Here is a 19993-nt window from a genome sequence, read left to right on the forward strand (position 1 = left end):
GCAATAAACAAGCATTTTCCAACCTGACGTCCTCCAGACAGGATGAGCAGTATTTTATCAGTTACACTTACGCTAGCTGTAATATCTAGGAACTATAGTCTAGCGTATTTCAAAGGCACCAGACTGGGGAAAGTTGTAATAAGCTGTGGCATTTACCTACTATTCTAAATTCATCTATTTGTACATCGACTGGTTTCATACTGAATCCCTGAGTGCCCAGATGCACATCTATGCAAAAGACCTTTCAAAAATATTCATGTGTGCTTGTTAGCACAGTCTCTTCAGGTAGGCAGAAAAAAAAAACCCAGCCACCAGAACTACCTGATTCCAAGGAGCCAGAATATCCAGTTAGGAAAGCTGCTGTCTCCGCTGCCTCTCCTCTCCCTGAGGCTGCTGCCCATACAGGCCTTGGTTCCTCATTCTTAAAATGGTTTTACTATTTATTTCTCTCTGCATAGGAGCCAGCAAAATGGAGGAAAGCCCTTTCAAAAGAAAAGCACAATGCATTTTTGGCTTAAGTGACATATTAAGTTTAATGTGAGTTGTTAGCACTTTTAATGTCCTACCTTTTAACCTGTAATTTACATAAGGCAATGTACATAAGATTAAAACAAATTTTTACACATCAGCAATCAAAATGTGTTAATCCACAGAAGCAGTCCTTAGCAGCCTGTTTATGTCTAAGTGCAAATATCAAAACAGTCAGTGCAGAGTAGGGCTCGGTGTGCTAGACTTGGGGCCTTTCCCCACTAGAGTACATACTTGAATGCTCTCCACCCACGCTTGACACAGCAGAAAAAGTATACCAGCATGACATTTGCTGTCCCCTTTGCAACCCCTATCCTTTCTCTATAGCGTCTCTTCCTAATCACTGCAGTCCTCTGACTCCCCTTCAAGATAATAGATAGTAAAGATTTTACACATCTTTGAGGTTGCCCTTCCATAGGTTAGAATATGGGGGAATAATTTAATCTGACATTAAATTATTTTTGAATACAGGTCTATTAGCCTTTTGGAAAACCAATAAACCTTTGCCCAAAAATAGCTAGAATATGGGCCCAGGAGGAAGTGAAGGAAACTCTCTTGATACCACGTAAGTTGCCTCCCATTTAACTGCCTCCCTTCTTTACCCCATCAACCTGTCAACTAGGTTATTTTTGGACATGGGTTTATTGGATGGTCTTAGAGAAGACTGGTAGACCAATTGTTGAGCCCAAGTGATAGGCTACTGGTGTGTAGTACCTCTGTGATAATGGTTACTTGGACAACTTGAAAGGTGGCTAAAGCCTTCATCCCAATCATCCACTTATGGTCTCTGAAGTTCATCTCACTGACCATTAACAAGAGCAGTTCGTGGTGGTTTTTCTGCTGGCTGGTGATGGTAGGTAGAAAGGGACATAAAGCTAAGGGAATCCACCAATTGCTGCCCTTCAATTGTCCTATATTAAAGTTGTAAGGAGGCCACTCACAAGCCTCATTCCTTAGGCAGATTAGAATTTAGCTTTAAGGGCAGTATAAATTATGGCAGCATACTTTTCTACCTACTCAAGGACTGGAAGAATGCACATTAATGCAGCTGTGAAGATGTAATGACATCTTTCAGTAATTAGTCAGTCTGTTTTATTTTCCTTCTTAATAGGAGTCATTCATTTAATGAGAAAGATCTAGATTAGAAGTGCAGTTCTTCAAACTTATGGATGTTCACCAGCACTTCTCTTTGGTATGTTTGGGGGAAAACATTATTTGTGATGTTTGCACTGATGCTCTGCACCTTTTCTTCTCTCAGCACTTGCAGTTGTTCTGAGCATGTGTGACATTGGTTAGGCAGCATGGTAAACAGTGAGGTCAGACTGAAATGAATACAGAATGCATAGATAGCAATAGTTATGTAATTAACACTGGCCATTCACAAAATAATTTGTAATTATTATAAAGTATCATTGCACTGATTAGAAGATATACTGTAGCATAATAAAAAGCCTTTGTTCCTCTTAAATTCACAGGGGCATCAGTTCACCAATAGAAAAATGACTGGGTTATCACCCAATAACTATTTTATCTATCTATCTATCTATGTAATTTGTCACCGCCCATCTCCTCCCACCAGAGGGACTCTGAGTGGTTTACAATAAAAGTAGTCAATTAAAACAATAGACATAAAATATAAATACAATATATAAAATGTAATTAAAATTAACAATAAATATAAAAATAAAATCCAAGTGCCAGAAGATCTAATTCAGTCCATGTGTGTGAGGAGCGCTCTAAGGCACTAGCCATCCCCATGAGTAACTACTCCCCTCCCTGCCCCAAGCAAGATGGCAGAGTCAAGTCTTCAGGTTCCTCCAGAAGGCCAGGTGTGATGGGGCTAACCTCACCTCCGGGGGCAGAATGTTCCAGAGGGTAGGAGCTACTGCAGAGAAGGCCAGCTTCCTGAACCCTGCCAAATGGAATTCTCTTACTGATGGGAACTGCAACTTACCTGCTCTGCCTGATCGGGTGGGATGGGTTGATGTAATGGGGAAGAGGCGGTCCCTCAGGTAACCTGGCCCCATGTCATGTAGGGCTTTAAAGGTGATAACCAACACCTTGAATTGGACCCTGAAGCAAACTGGTACCCAATGCAGCTTGCGCAGTAGGGGCATTATATGTGCCGATCTAGTGGCACCAAAGATAACCTGCGTGGCTGCATTCTAGACCAGCTGTAGCTTCCGGATACTCTTCAAGGGTAGCCCCATGTAGAGCACATTGCAGTAGTCTATATGGGAGATAACAAGGGCATGAGTGACTGTTCAAAGGGCTTCCCGATCCAGGAAAGGGCGTAACTGGCACACAACACGAAACTGCGCAAACGCCCTCCTGGCCACTACTGCCATCTGCTCTTTGAGCAGGAGCCGTGAGTCCAGGAGGACCCTCAAGTTATGAGCCGGGTCTGTCTGGGGCAGTGCAACCCCATCCAGAACCAAAGATGACAAAGTCCCGGATATGGAAAAGCCATTAACCCACCGCCACTCTGTCTTACCAGGGTTCAGCTGAAGCCTGTTCCCATCCAGACCCCCACAGCCCCCAGGCACCGGGAGAGGGCAGTCACAGCATCACTTACCTCAGCCAGGATGGAGATGTATAATTGAGTATCATCCCATGGTGACAGATGATCTCACCCAGTGGTTTCATGTAGATGTTGAAAAGGAGTGGAGAGAGAACTGAACCCTGCAGCACTCCACAGAGGGGCCACGGGTTGGATCTCTTGCTCCCTGTCAACACAATTGGGACTGGCCCTGGAGGAAGGAGGTGAACCAGTGCAAAACTACGCCACCCACCCCCAACTCCCTGAGCCACCCCAAAAGGATACCATGGTCGATGGTATCAAAAGCTGCTGAGAGGTCAAGAAGAGCAAGGATGGATTCACTGCCCCCATCCTGCTCCCACCAGAGATCATCCATAAGTGTGACCAATGCCATTTCTGTCCCATATCCAGGCCTGAAACCTGACTGAAAGGGGTCTAGATAATCTGTTTCACACAGAATCCTCTGGAGCTGCAACGCCACTTTTTCAACCACTTTCTCCAAAAAGGGGAGGTGGGAGACTGGATGAAAATTGTCCAGCACAATAGAGTCCAGCGATGGTTTCTTGAGGAGGGGGTGTACCAACAGCTCCTTAAAGGCAGCCGGAAACACCCCCTCTCTCAAGGATGTATTAACCATCGCCTGGACCCAACCACATGTCACCTCCCAAGCTGCTTTCACCAGTCAGGAGAGGCATGGATCTAAATGACAAGTGATGGCATTTACTGTCTGTAGGATTCTGTCCACTTCCTCAGGTCCAACAGGATCAAACTGTTCCCAGATAACTGGGTAAATACATTCCCTTGGTATCTCCACAGACCATGCCTCATGCTTGGAGTCTAACTTGGAGTGGATCCAAGCAATTTTATCCTGCAGATGCTCAGCAAACTCCTCTGCACAGCCCTGTAGGTGGGTCACTGGGCCCACCTTCCCCAAAAGGGATTGAGTGATTTTAAACTCAGTGGCCCTCAGGTGGCATTCTGCGGATGCGATAAGAGCAGAGAAGTATTGACACTTCAATGGGACAAGAGAGGTCGCATAGGCGCCATCCTGTCCAAGGATCCAGCCACCTCTCTATTCCAGGCAGCGGCCAGGGCCTCCACTGGACCGTGCAGCAGAGCTTCGGGTATAACTCCCAGCTCCCTCTGAAACCCTGCTGGGTCCCATCAGTCACTGGGGGCAGACCAAATCAAATGGGTCCTGCCTCCCTGCAGAGGGGAGCAGCATAAGAGAATCCCAGGGCCACCAGGGCGTGATCTGACCATGACAAGGGGGACAGATGCAACTGTCCCCTCAGATCACATTGCCACTGCTCTGACAAGAAAACCAAGTTCGGGGTGAGGCCACTGCCTCAAGTCAGGTCCCAAATAATCTGGGACAGGCCCATGGCTGCCATGGTGGCCATGAACTCCTGAGCCACCTTTGAGGCATGCCCCAGGGATGGCAGGTTGAAGTCCCCCAGAACTATAAGCCTGGGGAACTCCACCAGCAACCCCAAGACGGCCTCCAGCAGCTCAGGCAGGGAGGCTGGTACAGTAGCAACACTCCCAACTGTTCTTGGGAGCCCAACTTAAAAAACAGGGTCTCACACCTGGCCACTTGTGGAGTAGCACCCCTGAAGGCCACCAGAGACTCCTGGATGACAACAGCTACCCCTTCCCCCCCTGCCCTGGGGTCTCGGCTGGTGCCATACCATAAACCCGGCCGGGCATATTTCCAAAAGGGGCACCCCCCCTTCAGGGCCCAGCCAGGTCTCGGTATTGCTTGCCAGGTCTGCCCCCTCCTTAGTGATCAAATCAGGTATGAGGGGGGCTTTGTTGTTGACTGACCTGGTGTTGAGAAGCAGCAGTCAGTGACCAGGGCTCCTACGAATCTGCTGTCCAGGGCCTGGGTCTGAGCACAGAGGGCCAGAACACGCCACCGATAACTGGTAACTCACCGGTTATGAGTTGCCACTGATAACAAATAATTATAACTGTGCTTTCCTCATTTCATTCCCCTCTGACTTTACTGTTTATTTACTTATTTTACAATTTTTGCAGTCAGTGCTCCCAGCCATGGGTATATACCGCATATCCTTGTAATATTATTTATTTAGAATATTTATATGATGCCTACTTTCTTAACTGCTCTGAATGGCTTGTAAGTAAATCATAAAATGCAAATTGTAAATCATAAAGGCAACATGAATGGTGGGTGTTTGAGCAGCAGCATCTGGAGGGGGGGCTCAAAAAAGTCAAGCTGTGGCAGTGTGACTGAAGTCCCACCCCTCTGATTGTGTGTGTGACATTGATGCATATGCAAAAGGTGTAGGTCTTCAATCATGCTGCTAAGACTGCCTTCCTGACCGTCTTCCCCCAGTGCTGCTGAATGTGAATCCAACTGCACTGACTTTTCAGCCCCTCATGACCTATTGTCCACAAGGAGTAGATTGAGAATTAAGAATTTACTCTGCCTCCCCTCTTTGTATATCATTTTCCTGCTCTTTGCTTTCTAAGATTGCTAATCTGATATTACTTCTGTCTGGTCTTTCTTCCCAGGCATACACACAGAGCACATGCTTTTTTACTGTCCTCCTAAGATGTAGTCTGCTAAGTGCTGGGTTTGGCTGTCCCTATAATTTTTTTCCTATAAATAAATACCAGTTCTGTTATAGCTATAACCAATAACTATCGTTGCTCAGGTCAGACTCCCACTCTCAAGAATACTCATGCATTCACATGCATGCACAGAAGCTTCAACCTCGAACAAATAAAACATAACAGATATGAAAAGCTAAAGCAGTAGCAACACCATTAAAAACCCTGAAAAATAAATGTGCATTGAGCCACCTTCTAAAATTGCTTCAGCTCCAGAGACCATTTATTCCTTAATATGGACCTCATGCATCTAATGACATATGCCTTTATATTTCCCAAAAACCTATGCTACAATAAATGTGTTGTCTTTGAAATGCTACCAATCTCTTTGTTGTTTTTGTTGAAACAAACTAACACTCAGTGGCATCAGCAGAAAACCACGACGATGATGCAAAATGACATGCACAGTGACATCAAGCAAATACTGTGCATACATGCTTGTGTCCTGATGCAACTAGGTAAACAATGGCATTTGCGTGGTGTAGTCAGTTACCCCCACAGCCCCCATTGCAAATGCAAATGCTAATTCTGCTACCCCTTGGGATGCAAGGCATACAAATGAAAGATCATATTTATTGAATTTATTTTGTGATTTCAAATCTGTTTAATACAAGATACATTATATACTATATATTATATGCCTTTATATAGTAGCAACATGAAATGAAAGAAGATATAAGGTATTGTAGAAAAACCACAATCACTATCATCTGGTTTTTTGACCAGGAAGAAAGTGTAGAAATCATCATTTCTTGCCCAGTTTTGCCATTTTATCATTTAATATATCTTTACATATACATATTATTGATACAGCAGAGTGCCCCTGTACCTTTAAGAGGTGGTAGGAGAAATTGTTCTGAGAAACAGCTGATTCATCTGATCTAGTCATATTCCTAGGAATCCTAGATCAGTTGTAAGTGGTTAAGGATCACAACATGTGGGTGGTCTACTTTCTCCCTCAGACCAAGTCAGACCAGTCTTGTGGGGAATAGTTCAACTCCATTACACAACAAGATTAGTTATCATACTGTGTTCAGTAGTCATTAGGAATTATCCTTCTCTAAGACATTTTATAATAGGCAGGTTTCTATTGTGGCTCTCCCTCTGTGGAATAGAAAGAGACAATTTTCTTTGTCAGTTTGATATGTTTAGATTGTTTTAGAAAGGAAGAAATGAAGTGGGTTGGATCTTATATTCCTGCCTGATGTTTACTGTGTCCTCAATTAAGTAAATCCCTCCCTGTATTCATCCCCCTTTCAATGAAAATTCAGGAACAATTCCTTTATTTCTAATCCGTATAGTTTCCATTTTTGAAGTCTAACAGATTTGAATATACTGTTTTCATTGTAAAACTTGTCTTGCATTCCTATCTACTGAACTTCTGTTCATGAGTGCCACCATTCCTCATCCACCCAAACTTGTAATCCTTGAAAAAGTTTCTGCAGTCCCTCTGACCTATTATATTCTTCCTATCTAAAAGTTTCTTTTGCTAGGTATGCTGCTCCAATTTGCATTAGAATGAAAGAACCAGAATCCAGGATTGGGGATGCAAAATTCCCTGCAAGTTTAGCAGAGATTCATTGTGTCCTAGTCTCAACAACTACTGCCACAGATCATGTATCTCATACATCATTTGCTGGTCCAACGTTTACAACTATGTTCTTTATTGGTGATTGAAAATGTGTCTTAAAGTTCTGGAGACTTGAAAGTGAAACTGGCTAAATCATTCAACCTCATAGTGATCAACACACTATGTTAAAACAAAATGAATTTTAATATGTCCATCCATGTCCATGTGTTTGTTTTACACAACTATGTAATAGATGTAAATTAATCTATCATTTGTTTTAGGGGCATGCAAATCCTTCAGAGAAGTGCTTTAGAATGCACATATACTAAACACTTCTTTGAGTTGTTGGAACAGCCACATCTCTTTTTGGGGGGCGGTCTTTTGCAGCTGATTGGAAGCTGCTTCCAGCTTCTCTGCATGTGTGTACTGCAGAACCTCTTTGCTTCGGTGGGAAATGGAAAAAGACGCAGCTGCTTTCACAGTTAGCAGAGATGCTCTTTTTTTATATGACCTTGCTCATTCCAAAGTACCAATTTCCAAGGAATCACTTAATCAATACCTTAGGCTAATCCAGTAATCAGCACTTCAGTATTCTATTAATGTTAAGAGAAACTTTCATTTTTATTTTTTATAAAATAACCTGTTCCTCATTTGGTCCCATATGCCAGCTACATAAACATTTATCCATACTGTACCTCTTTGATATTGCATAATACATGTTTAGCTATATTAGTAGCTTTGAAATTAGCACTATATCGTTCAACATCGATTAAACTATTCTGCCATTGTATTTATTGCCTCTCTTGAACTGCTATAAATCAGGTATGAAAGTATTAGAAGTCACCATAGAAAATGCTGGAGCTATAAAGTGTGTGACACTACACTTTGATGGTAGATTTCCAAAATATAATTGCTGCACAGTAATCACATATAACACAGTGTATTTGTTATATGCTGATACTATAATGTCAGCATGAGGGCATAGACGTCTTAAGTAAGGGAGGAGGAGATAAAATGCTTTTGGGTTTTGTGACCAATAATGTACTTACAGTTTTAGATGTTGTCTTGTATGCTGGCTTTATTTTTCATCCAGGTTTTTATATATAAGTCTGAACAGCTTGAACCATAATTCCTTCATTCCTATGCATTTCATGCAGATTGGGGGTTTTTTGGGGGGGTGTCACCTCTTAATGACTATATAATCTGTCTCCCACCAGGTCCTCCAATTGCCACTGTAATAGAGTCCATCTACCTTACTGCTGGTTGTCCTCTTCTTCTTTTTCTTTCCACCTTTCCCAGCATTACAGACTTGTCTGGAGAGCAAGATCTTTGCATGACATATCCGAATTTGAGCCTGGTCATTTGAGTGAGAATTTTGGGTTGATGATACATCTGTTTTCTTGTCTATCTATGGTATTTTCAGGAGTCTTCTCCAATACCAAAGCTCAAAAGCATCAATAATCTTTCTATTCTGCTTCTTCAAATTTTTGCTTCCATAGAGTATCACAGGGAAAACCTGATCTTTGTAGGTATAGACACATCCTGGCCCATGAGTAGTCATGCTCTAATTAATTTCAGATATAGATTTGATACTCAATCTTAATTCTTTATAATGTGTGTCCATCTCTTCAAGTAAATTTTACAATGTTTATAAGGCATCATGATAAACCTAGAAAGAACAGGACTGAAAGGAAAGAAAAGAGGCTACTTTCAAACCATAGTTACAGTCTAAGGATGAAATGAGGAAGGCAATGTCAGTATCAGTAAGATGCTTCCTTGTAAGCCACAAGATCTGTAGTATTGATGCAGGATGCTGGGCAAACTCAACCTTTGTGGCTTATATCTGTTAGCAGATTGCTAGGAAAGCCTTTGGCCCAGGAGAAATCAGAGAAGTCACACACCAGGCATTTCTATAAAAATAATTTTATTTACAGAAAACAAACATATTTAAAGGCTGTTTGCTGAGAGGAGAGATTTCTCTCAGCTGCATATTCTCTGCAAGCCTACATAGAAGGGAAACAAACTAAAACAAGTTCAGGCAAGTTCCTCCTTTAGGCAATGCAACCATTAACACGTGAAAAAAATTCAACCTCTTCACCTGGCCAAAATGATTAGTTACCATAGTAACCTTAATCTGTAGTAGACAACATATTAACAATATCTTGGTGCATTATGTGAACCCAGCCAGTTACAAGTTATCCAGGAATCCAGGATTAAGACTATGGCTTAGAATAGTGTACGAACTTAGTCACTCAGAATGGACTTTATTAGTGGCTGAAATAACTGCTGGTTGCAGTCAGTCTCTTTCCCAAGGGCAGCTGGGAAATAAAGAAACACATGAGCAAACCCAAAACAGTCATCCTGTTTTTCTCTGTCAGCCCCTGAAGGGAAGAAGAATGTCTCTCAAAGTCTATACAACCTTTAATGATAAGGAGCTTCTCAACCTATCTGACCAGTCCACATGGCATGGAAGCCAATAACCACAAAATGCCATCTTCTCTTGAAGCCTGCTTGAAATGGCAATGTGGCCTTCCTCTGAGATAAGTTTGAATTACTGGCTTTGATGGCAGCAAGTGAGGACCAGGACTCAATGTACCATTTGAAACCTCTTATGCTGAACCTGTGTGGTGCAGGTTTGCAGATTTGTCAAATGCTTTTTGGAAAATGGTGAGGTTGCATGGGATAAAAAAGGGGTGAAAGAAGTGTCAACCATTGCACTACAAATGGATAATGGGTAAATGCCAGCTGAATGTTCATAGCTACTGCACAACAATCTGTACATATTCACAGTGAACATGCTGTCTCAGAAAAAGGGCTTTACCTTTCTGGGCATAGGCAGTGAACATCATTCAGGACTTCGGGGCCAGTTATACTTAACGTTAGTTGAATACATAATAAGTGGTTGGTTCACAAACATGCTGAACCTAAAACACAAATAGCTGGTTCATACAACAGAGTAAGCCAGACCAAGCGTTATGGCTTAGTCTGAGCCCAACAACTGAGAAGAGCAGAGGAGCAACTGAACTAGCAGCTCCGGCACTGAGTGATTGGCTGATGTAATTGATGTAGAAGTGGCACGACCAAACAGCTCTAGATGGCAGAAGAAATAACTCTAGTCCGGAATGAATTATGAGAGGAGAGGGTGAGCCTCATTTCAGTAGGCAGTGCCAAACAAAAAACTACTCAGCAGTCCTCTGAGGAACGATAAGGCTTTGCTCTAAAACTCAAGTGCTTTGGGGCCATAGCTTCCTTTGAAAGTATGGTGAGACCTATGGATTCCTTCTCAGAAAAAAATGTGTTTAAATACATAAAATAAAATACATAGGCTACGAAGCAGACGAATCCTGATTAGCAGCTACAGCCCCCAGGTTCAGAAGCCCTGAATAGCACTCACCTGCATGCCTAGAGGTACATCCAACAGCTGCTTTGTTTGGGAGATGCTTCCTCAACATGCTATGCTTTGCTTAATACAGCTTCCTTAATAAACCACAGCTGTCTGGGTTCAGCACAGCAGAAGTCAGTGTTACAGCCTATATTGGATGAATTCATAGAAGCTAAGTCTAAACCAAAGAAACCACATTGTGGCTTAGCCCGTTAAAGGAGCCGTTCTCAGTTTGAATGGGGCAGCGCTGTATACCTAGGAACCGGCTCGTACGTACAAAACAGCTTTCAACCCTGATCGTCGCAGCTTCCCGGCGCCTCCTTAAGGGGCGGGTGGATTCTTTCCAGCTCCTCCTCCTCCTGGCTAATTCAGTTGCCTTACAAGGCTACAGCAAGAAGGTCTTTTCCCTCGGAGGGAATTAAGCGGGTGGTGGTATCTCTGAAGCTTCGTGGAGGCAGAAGGAACAACGGCTCGAAGCTTCCTGGAAGAACCAGGCGTTTCTGTGGGATTTCAACAACCAAAAATCCTTGGGATCTCTGTCCAGCCTGGTCCCAGCGGGGAGAATCAAGGAACTCTCCCCAACTAAAGCAGAGCACGTACGGAATCCTCTGCGCTGCAAATCGCTGCGGAGTGGAAATGTCTTGGAAAGGTACATGGCTGGAAACTTTATGGATGGACCTTGCTATTGTCTTTTTATTGATTTAGAACAGATTAAGACTAACAGTGCCCTGTCAGAAGCTATGTTTGTAAAACAGCCGTATCTGTAGTACATTTAACTATGGTTTTATCAGTTAATTTGATTTTCTAGGTTTGCATGGCACGGTGGATCACAGATAACCTCTCATGGTTCTGGGTTTGCAGAACAGGCTAGGCTAAAATATGGTTGGTTAATCTGAGTTTCTGTGTGATGTGTGAATACTGCTACAGTGTCTAGGGTTTCTCAACCTTAGCAACTTGAATTCCCAGAAGTCCCCAGCCAGCTTGCTGGGAGTTGAAGTCCACACATCATAAAGTTGCTAAGGTTGAGAAACTGGTCTAATCTCTCAGTAGGTTTCTAACTCTCGGTGTCATGTTCCAAGGGGAAAGTTAGTATTATAGCCACATGTAGTCCCTGCAGAAATCAGTTTAGGGTGGCATTTGATGCTGTTATGCTACTTATGACTCTCAGTTTAGGTGCATGTGTTTGAGGACATTCCTTATATATTCAGGGTTGTAGTCTTTGCCTTAATATCAATTAAAAATAATTTTATCTATGACTGATTAGCTGAAAAGGTCAGGTTTTTGCTACATGTGCAAAATTCCATGTTTTCTGTGCCCCATGAGAAACCTCTATAGTATCTCTTGGTCCCTGCATTAAATTTTCAAGTCAGGCCATTAACAAGATTATCTTCTGACTATGAGAAGTATTCGGGGTGTATTAAAACACAAAGTCAGTAGAGATGGAAGTTGAGGAAACTTACATCCTTGTAGAATTGAGCGACGGTGTTGTGTAGCCATGTTATTTTAGATGGAGAGCAAGAATTGGGCAAAAAGGCTTGGGTGTTTTCTGTCCCCTTAAAGATGAAATTGACAGAAACAAATACTCTTGGGTGAAGAAACTCTCACTGTTTTCCTAAATTTTTTGCTTCAGTGAGTGATCTAATATGGCATGCCTCTTTCTTTTGATGTCATTTCCACTGAACATTGGTGTTTGCCTGTCTGTATGTTGTCCTGCTTTGCAGAGAACAAGATGTTTTCAAATGTTGTTTCCAGATTCCATTAATTTGTTTTTATAACTGCTGATTTTTAAGAGGGTGGGTGAGGCTGCTTCCAGACTCATGTGCCTTATTCTGTTACTCAAAAGGCACTGTGCAGCTTTTCCGTCTTGAAAGATTTGTTTCTGGATTTTCTTTAAACAAAAGGCAACTGAAATGGGAAAACATAGGTAACAAAATGAAGATACTGTTTTTTGGGACCTCCTGTAAAAATTCCATCTTGAAGGCAAGTGACGCGTAATAAAAGCCTTGTCTGAAAACACCCTTCAGGAAATTAAGTTTCTAAAAATGGGTGTTTGCATCTCCCATTGTTTTTACAGAGATCCTGATGTCCACAGTGTGATATGTGTTCAAAAGTGTTTACTTTCATATTTCAAGTGCTGGTAAAACTGCCACCATGAGCACATTAATCTGTATGTAAGCTCCACTGGAAAACAATTTAATTTGAATCAGCCTTCCTTGATGTGGTTTCTTCCTAATGCTGGCTTGGAATTCTGGGAGTTACAATGCCAATGCATCTGGAAGGCATCAAGGTAAGGAAAGCTACTTTGAACAACCAGGCACCAGATAATGCTGCACAATGGTTCCAGCATAAAATAGCCTTAACCAGGAAGCTAACATGAACAGCTGCTGATTAGATGGATAATTTCTTCCTGTTCGTTTGTCAATCAGGCACCTCCAACAATCATCTTTGCTGAAAATTGCAGTGAAGCAGGATCCCACGAACACATTCTCTGGGTGTAGGTTCCATTCTAAGGGTCCTACTAAGGAAATCCTGAGGATGACTCCACCCATCATGTTTGGAGATCAGTGATGAGGATGGAAGTGCTCCGTCGTTCTTCTGTCTTTGCTGCAGAGGTGATGGAAGTATTTGACCGGACTCCCACTGACAAGGAGCTTGTATCTCAAGCCAAGGTGCTCTGCAGAGACTATATTCACTCCAGGCTCATTCGGGCTGGAATTGGCTGGGATAAGCCTGAGCACAGTTCACCTGGTCCAGTTGGCAAGTTAGCAGAGGTGTCCAGCATACTTTTAAGGTTGGGTAAGTGCAAAAATGGAAAAAAAAATGTCTGGCTAATTATTTTAGGATGGGGTGGAGGTCCCCGTGCTTGTGACAGCCTTGTTCTATTCACCAAAATTACCTGTAGTCTTATTCTTGCCCTGTGCCAAGATCATCTAGCAATTTGTGGCCTCTCTCTTTTTTTATCTTTGACACAAAAGCGCTCTGTTCTTCTGAGGGTCCAAAATGTGCACCTCATGGCAAAATCTATCCCACTCTCCACTGTTTTCAATGAAAAGAGGAATAAAGCCAGGGTTTCTGAAAGACTTTCAATTTGCTGGCCATTAGAAATGTACACGGTTTGTTAATAAACCTAAGTGCCTGTATTTTAGGCCCCTTTACTATCTTCTCACCATGGAAAACATGTCTAACCAATTTGCAGTGCTAGCTGGTCAGGGGCTGTGTTTCTTGCTCCTTTATCCATCAGGCCTATATGCCGAGGAAATTGACGGAAGGGCTATCCAATCATATAGCCATCTTCACCTCTGTTCAGAGCATAAGTAAAATGCACAACATTTAAGGAAGCACAAAGAAATATTCAAATAAGTACTTAAAAACAGGCTGCTCTTGAATTATGGAAGAGGGAGAAAAGTGCCAGTCAGTATGCTCTTTGGAATTTGGCATGTATGTCTGCTTGAGGAGCAAAGATGTAACATTAACAAATATATACAGTAAATAAAGCAGGCTTTTGTCATGCTTCAAAAATTATTTGACTAAAGGCAACATCAGGGCTATGAATGTTATATATATAAATATATATATACACACACACACTCTTACATTCCTAATTAAGATATCCTACCTTGTATGTTCTTTAAAAATGATTGTTACTGGTTTCAATGCATATATAATATGAAGTTCTTCCTGGCTGGAATTCTCATGAGACATACCTAATAACCATCTGTGGCATGCAGAGGTTTTCCTTGTAAGATAGAGCTGCAACCTTACTTATTTTTAATACTGCAATTTGTATGCTGCTCAGGTCTGAAAAGGCTCTTGTGAGATCAGCTAAGCTGCAAAACAGCCTTTCTACATTGACTTGAGAATGATATAAATATTGAATAGAAATACACATTTTGATACCATTGCCATATCAGAGGTGTCTCTCACTGGCTAAGTTTTCTAAACTTCCCTATAATAGATTAGACTTGCATCTGTTCTTACCAGCAGCAAACTAGCTTCCAGTTCTCCTTAACTAGGATGTGATAAGCACCACATGTGCTGATGGCAGTAAACAACCGATGCATCTCATGCTGCGTACAGGCTATCTGCTTTCATTTGCTTTGAGTTTGTGAAGTCATTCTGTTGAGCGCAGCAGCTGCCTTCCTACACCTTTTTTTTTTTTTTTTACAATTTATTAAAAACAAAGTTTCAGAAGATATAGCATCAGTAAGTGGAGAAAGTGGACACGTTTCTATCGCTTCCTCACACTCTCAGACTGGCTTGGGCTGTGCCAGGACTAGCCCTAAAGCCAGGAGTAAGAGATGACTTCTGGGGTTTCAGGTGTCATGCCAGAGCAGTAAATTGTTATTTTCCTAATGACTGTTTCTATGGCTGAAGAGGGAGGGGTATGCACTGGATTTTCTGCATTGAGTTCCAAAAGAGCTTTGATTGGCCGCCTTTATTCTCAGACTAAGATGGTTGCCGCAATGTACACAGGTTAGTCAGAATTCATAACAAGACATTAATTTGGTTAGAGCTGCTTTGGGCCTTATTTAGTGAGCTGAGTTTGGAATCTGCTGTCTCGTGACTTTTGTCAGTTACAACAGCACAATAAAGGTGAATATAGGATTAAAGCAACATATAATTCAAATTGCAAAAACAAAAACGAAGTGGGAGAGAAAATAAGAATGACAAGAGACACAGGTGATACTACTGACATACATTGTTGTTTATTCGTTTAGTCGCTTCCGACTCTTCGTGACTTCATGGACCAGCCCACGCCAGAGCTTCCTGTCGGTCGTCAACACCCCCAGCTCCCCCAGGGACGAGTCGTCACCTCTAGAATATCATCCATCCACCTTGCCCTTGGTCGGCCCCTCTTCCTTTTGCCCTCCACTCTCCCTAGCATCAGCATCTTCTCCAGGGTGTCCTGTCTTCTCATTATGTGGCCAAAGTGTTTCAGTTTGGCCTTTAATATCATTCCCGCAAGTGAGCAGTCTGGTTTTATTTCCTGGAGTATGGACCGGTTTGATCTTCTTGCAGTCCAAGGCACTCTCAGAATTTTCCTCCAACACCACAGTTCAAAAGCATCGATCTTCCTTCTCTCAGCCTTCCTTATGGTCCAGCTCTCGCAGCCATATGTTACTACGGGGAACACCATTGCTTTAACTATGTGGACCTTTGTTGTCAGTGTGATGCCTCTGCTCTTAACTATTTTATTGAGATTTGTCATTGCTCTTCTCCCAAGGATTAAGCGTCTTCTGATTTCCTGACTGCAGTCAGCATCTGCAGTAATCTTTGCACCTAGAAATACAAAGTCTTTCACTGCCTCTATGTTTTCTCCCTCTATTTGCCAGTTATCAATCAAGCTGGTTGCCATAATCTTGGTTTTTGTGAGGTTTAGCTGCAAGCCAGCTTTTGCACTTCCTTCTTTCACCTTCCTCATAAGGCTCCTCAGTTCCTCTTCACTTTCAGCCATCAAAGTGGTATCATCTGCATATCTGAGATTGTTAATGTTTCTTCCAGCGATTTTAACTCCAGCCTTGGATTCCTCAAGCCCAGCATGTCGCATGATGTGTTCTGCATACAAGTTGAATAGGTAGGGTGAGAGTATACAGCCCTGCCATACTCCTTTCCCAATCTTAAACCAGACTGTTGTTCCGTGGTCTGTTCTTACTGTTGCTACTTGGTTGTTATACAGATTCTTCAGGAGGCATACAAGATGACTTGTATCCCCATACCACTAAGAACTTGCCACAATTTGTTATGGTCCACACAGTCAAAGGCTTTAGAATAGTCAATAAAACAGAAATAGATGTTTTTCTGAAACTCCCTGGCTTTTTCCATTATCCAGAGGATATTGGCAATTTGGTCCCTAGTTCCTCTGCCTTTTCTAAACCCAGCTTGTGCATCTGGCAATTCTCGCTCCATGAATTGCTGAAGTCTACCTTGCAGGATCTTGAGCATTACCTTACTGGCATGTGAGATGAGTGCCACTGTTCGATAGTTTGAACATTCTTTAGTGTTTCCCTTTTTTGGTATGGGGATATAAGTTGATTTTTTCCAATCTGATGGCCATTCTTGTGTTTTCCAAATTTGCTGGCATATAGCATGCATTACCTTGACAGCATCATCTCGCAAGATTTTGAACAGTTCAGCTGGGATACTGTCGTCTCCTGCTGCCTTGTTGTTAGCAATGCTTCTTAAGGCCCACTCAACCTCACTCTTCAGGATGTCTGGCTCTAGCTCCCTGACCACACCGTCAAAGCTATCCCTGATACTGTTATCCTTCCTATACAGACCTTCTGTATATTCTTGCCACCTTTTCTTGATCTCTTCTTCTTCTCTTAGGTCCTTGCCATCTTTGTTTTTGATCATGTCCATTTTTGCCTGGAATTTACCTCCGATGTTTCTAATTTTCTGGAAGAGGTCTCTTGTCCTTCCTGTTCTATTGTCTTCTTCCACTTCCGCGCATTGCTTGTTTAAAAGTAATTCCTTATCTCTTCTGGCTAACCTCTGGAATTTTGCATTTAATTGGGCATATCTCCCCCTATCACTGTTGCCTTTTGCTTTCCTTCTTTCTTGGGCTACTTCTAGTGTCTCAGCAGACAGCCATTTTGCCTTCTTGGTTTTCTCTTTCTTTGGGATGTATTTTGTTGCCGCCTCCTGAACAATGTTGCAAACTTCTGTCCAGAGTTCTTCCGGGACCCTATCTACTAAGTCCAGTCCCTTAAATCTATTCTTCACCTCCACTGCATATTCCTTAGGAATATTAGTGAGCTCATATCTAGCTGATCTGTGGGTCTTCCCTAATCTCTTTAGTCTGATCCTAAATTGTGCAAGAAGAAGTTCGTGATCTGAACTACAGTCAGCTCCAGGTCTTGTTTTTACCGACTGTATAGATGTCCGCCACCTTTGGCTGCAAAGGATGTAGTCAATCTGACTTCGGTGTTGTCCATCTGGTGAAGTCCATGTATAAAGCCGTCTCTTAGGTTGTTGGAAAAGAGTGTTTGTTATGCAGAGTGAGTTGTCTTGGCAAAATTCTATCAGCCTATGTCCTGCTTCATTTTGTTCTCCCAGGCCATGCTTACCTGTAATTCCAGGTGTCATTTGACTGCCCACCTTAGCATTCCAGTCTCCTGTGATGAAAATAACATCTCTTTTAGGCGTGTCGTCCAGTAGGTGCTGCAGATCCTCATAGAACTGCTCTACTTCAGCTTCTTCAGCATCTGTGGTTGGGGCGTATATTTGGATCACTGTGATGTTAGATGGCTTGCCCTGAATTCGAATTGAGATCATTCTATCGTTTTTTGGATTGTATCCAAGCACTGCTTTAGCCACTTTACTATTAATTATGAAGGCTACTTCATTTCTTCTGTGGTCCTCTTGTCCACAGTAGTAGATCTAGTGGTCTTTGATGTGAAGTGGCCCATTCCAGTCCATTTCAGTTCACTGATGCCCAAAATGTCTATCTTTAATCTTGACATCTCACCAATAACCACATCCAATTTGCCCTGGCTCATAGATCTTACATTCCAGGTTCCAATGGTGTGTTGATCCTTAGAACATTGGATTTGCCGTTCACCACCAGCACCGTCGGCCGCTAGCTGTCCTTTTGGCTTTGAGCTAGTTGTGTCATCACGTCTGGGGCTAGTTGAACTCATCCTCTGTTCCTCCCCAGTAGCATTTTGACCATCTTCCGACCTGGGGGTCTCATCTTCCAATGGTATACCGACATATCTCTGGTTGTACTGATCCATTTAGTTTTCATGGCAAGAATACTGGGGTGGGTTGCCATTACCTTCCCCAGGGATCGCATTTAGTCTGACCTCTCTGTCATGACCTTCCCGTCTTGGGTGGCCCTTCACAGTTTAGCTCATGGCATCATTGAGGTGCTCAAGCTCCAGCACCACGACAAGGTAACGATCCTTTGCTGAAGGCAAAATACATTATATTTGTTATATATGAGTTCCGTGAATTGGTCCAACCCTTTTTTGAAGCTAGCCAAGCTGGTAGCCAGCATCATATCTTGTGGTACCAAATTCCAAAATTTAATTAATGATATCCTCAAAGTAAGTTTGGGACATCAATTTTGAGAGCTTAGTGTGCATTACATCTTTGTGTAGTTGATTATCATCCTCCACTACTTTTAAATTCTATCCTCCAGGATGAGAGTTATATTGTTAAGGGCCAGAGAGCTTGATGTGTCATTTAGTAGAGGTGCTACTAGCAATTTTAATTCTATCTGCAATGTCCTTTCCAGTAGAATTTGTATTCTTTGGGAGAGAATGAATTGTATTTCCTTATTGCTGTTGCCCTTTCCATTTCTTTTCTTAGTCTGATTGTCCTGTTATTTTTCTTGGATTCTTCACCCCTCCATTTAATTTCTGCACAGAAGTGAGAACAATGTGTTGAGCTTGCCTTCCATTGATTATGTTGATGTTAAATATTTAAATGAGTGGGAAATGTTGGTACAAAACTTGAAGTATCTACTTGATAATCATCTTGACTATTAAATCATCCTGACTATTAAATTCCAGTCAGGACTGGAATGAAATGTACAATAAATTGAGTTAGGATTAGGATTAAATTAAATCAAATTAAGTCACACTGAAATACATAGACTGTACTACCCCACCACCCCAAGTTCAGTAAGTCAGACCTGTTCTAGCTTTAATGCAGTGTTTCTTAACCTTGACAACTATAAGATGGGTGGACTTCAACTTCCAGAATTCTGGAAATTGAAGTCCACCCATCTTAAATCTGCCAAGTTTGAGAAACACTGCTTTAATGAAAATAACTGGGAATTACATTGTGGGACAGTGCCAGGAAAAAAGTATGATTATTGCCATTTTCCCTACTACAATTACCTCGGTAGACTTGGTGCAAAATTAATATTTTTGAAAGTATTGTTAGTTATCAGACAATTATTTAGAAACATTTCAGTACTAAAACATTGATAGATACTGTACATAATATAGATGAGAGTAGGTCAAATCTTTTCTCCTGCGTGAACTTGTGATAAATAAGCTATGCTTGCATGACATACTCATAGTTACATTAAACATAGTTTATGGGAAAAAATCAGTCTTCTGGGTTCTCCAGTTTGTGATTCAACACATCGTGCAAAGCCAGTCATAGAAATGTTCCAGTACAGATTGTTGTTTCAGGAGAAAAGCTCAATCTATCTTGAAGTAAAAATCTCAGCGCCTGTTAGATATTTCTTCAGCCTATACTCCCCACTCATGTGGCCACTACTGCTTCTCAGATCAGATAACCACCATGACTACTAGTAATTTATAGTCTTTTAAAACTATCTCGGTGGTCATTATTATAATAAATTACAGTGAAGTAATTACAG

The 19993-nt window shown here is 42.0% G+C and overlaps 1 protein-coding gene across 1 annotated transcript in view; it reads left to right on the forward strand.

Moving 5' to 3' along the window:
* Positions 1 to 11049: 11049 nt before the first annotated feature.
* BOK (BCL2 family apoptosis regulator BOK) overlaps positions 11050 to 19993 on the forward strand; it is a 32996-nt gene continuing 24052 nt past the window's right edge. The window contains exons 1-2 of the mRNA XM_063306787.1: positions 11050 to 11305; positions 13083 to 13452. Of these exons, the coding sequence (XP_063162857.1) occupies positions 13224 to 13452 (229 nt within the window). The 5' untranslated portion in view covers positions 11050 to 11305; positions 13083 to 13223. The remainder of the gene's footprint in view (positions 11306 to 13082; positions 13453 to 19993) is intronic.

Source organism: Candoia aspera, chromosome 6 (genome assembly GCF_035149785.1).
Source record: "Candoia aspera isolate rCanAsp1 chromosome 6, rCanAsp1.hap2, whole genome shotgun sequence".
Taxonomy (NCBI): domain Eukaryota; kingdom Metazoa; phylum Chordata; class Lepidosauria; order Squamata; family Boidae; genus Candoia; species Candoia aspera.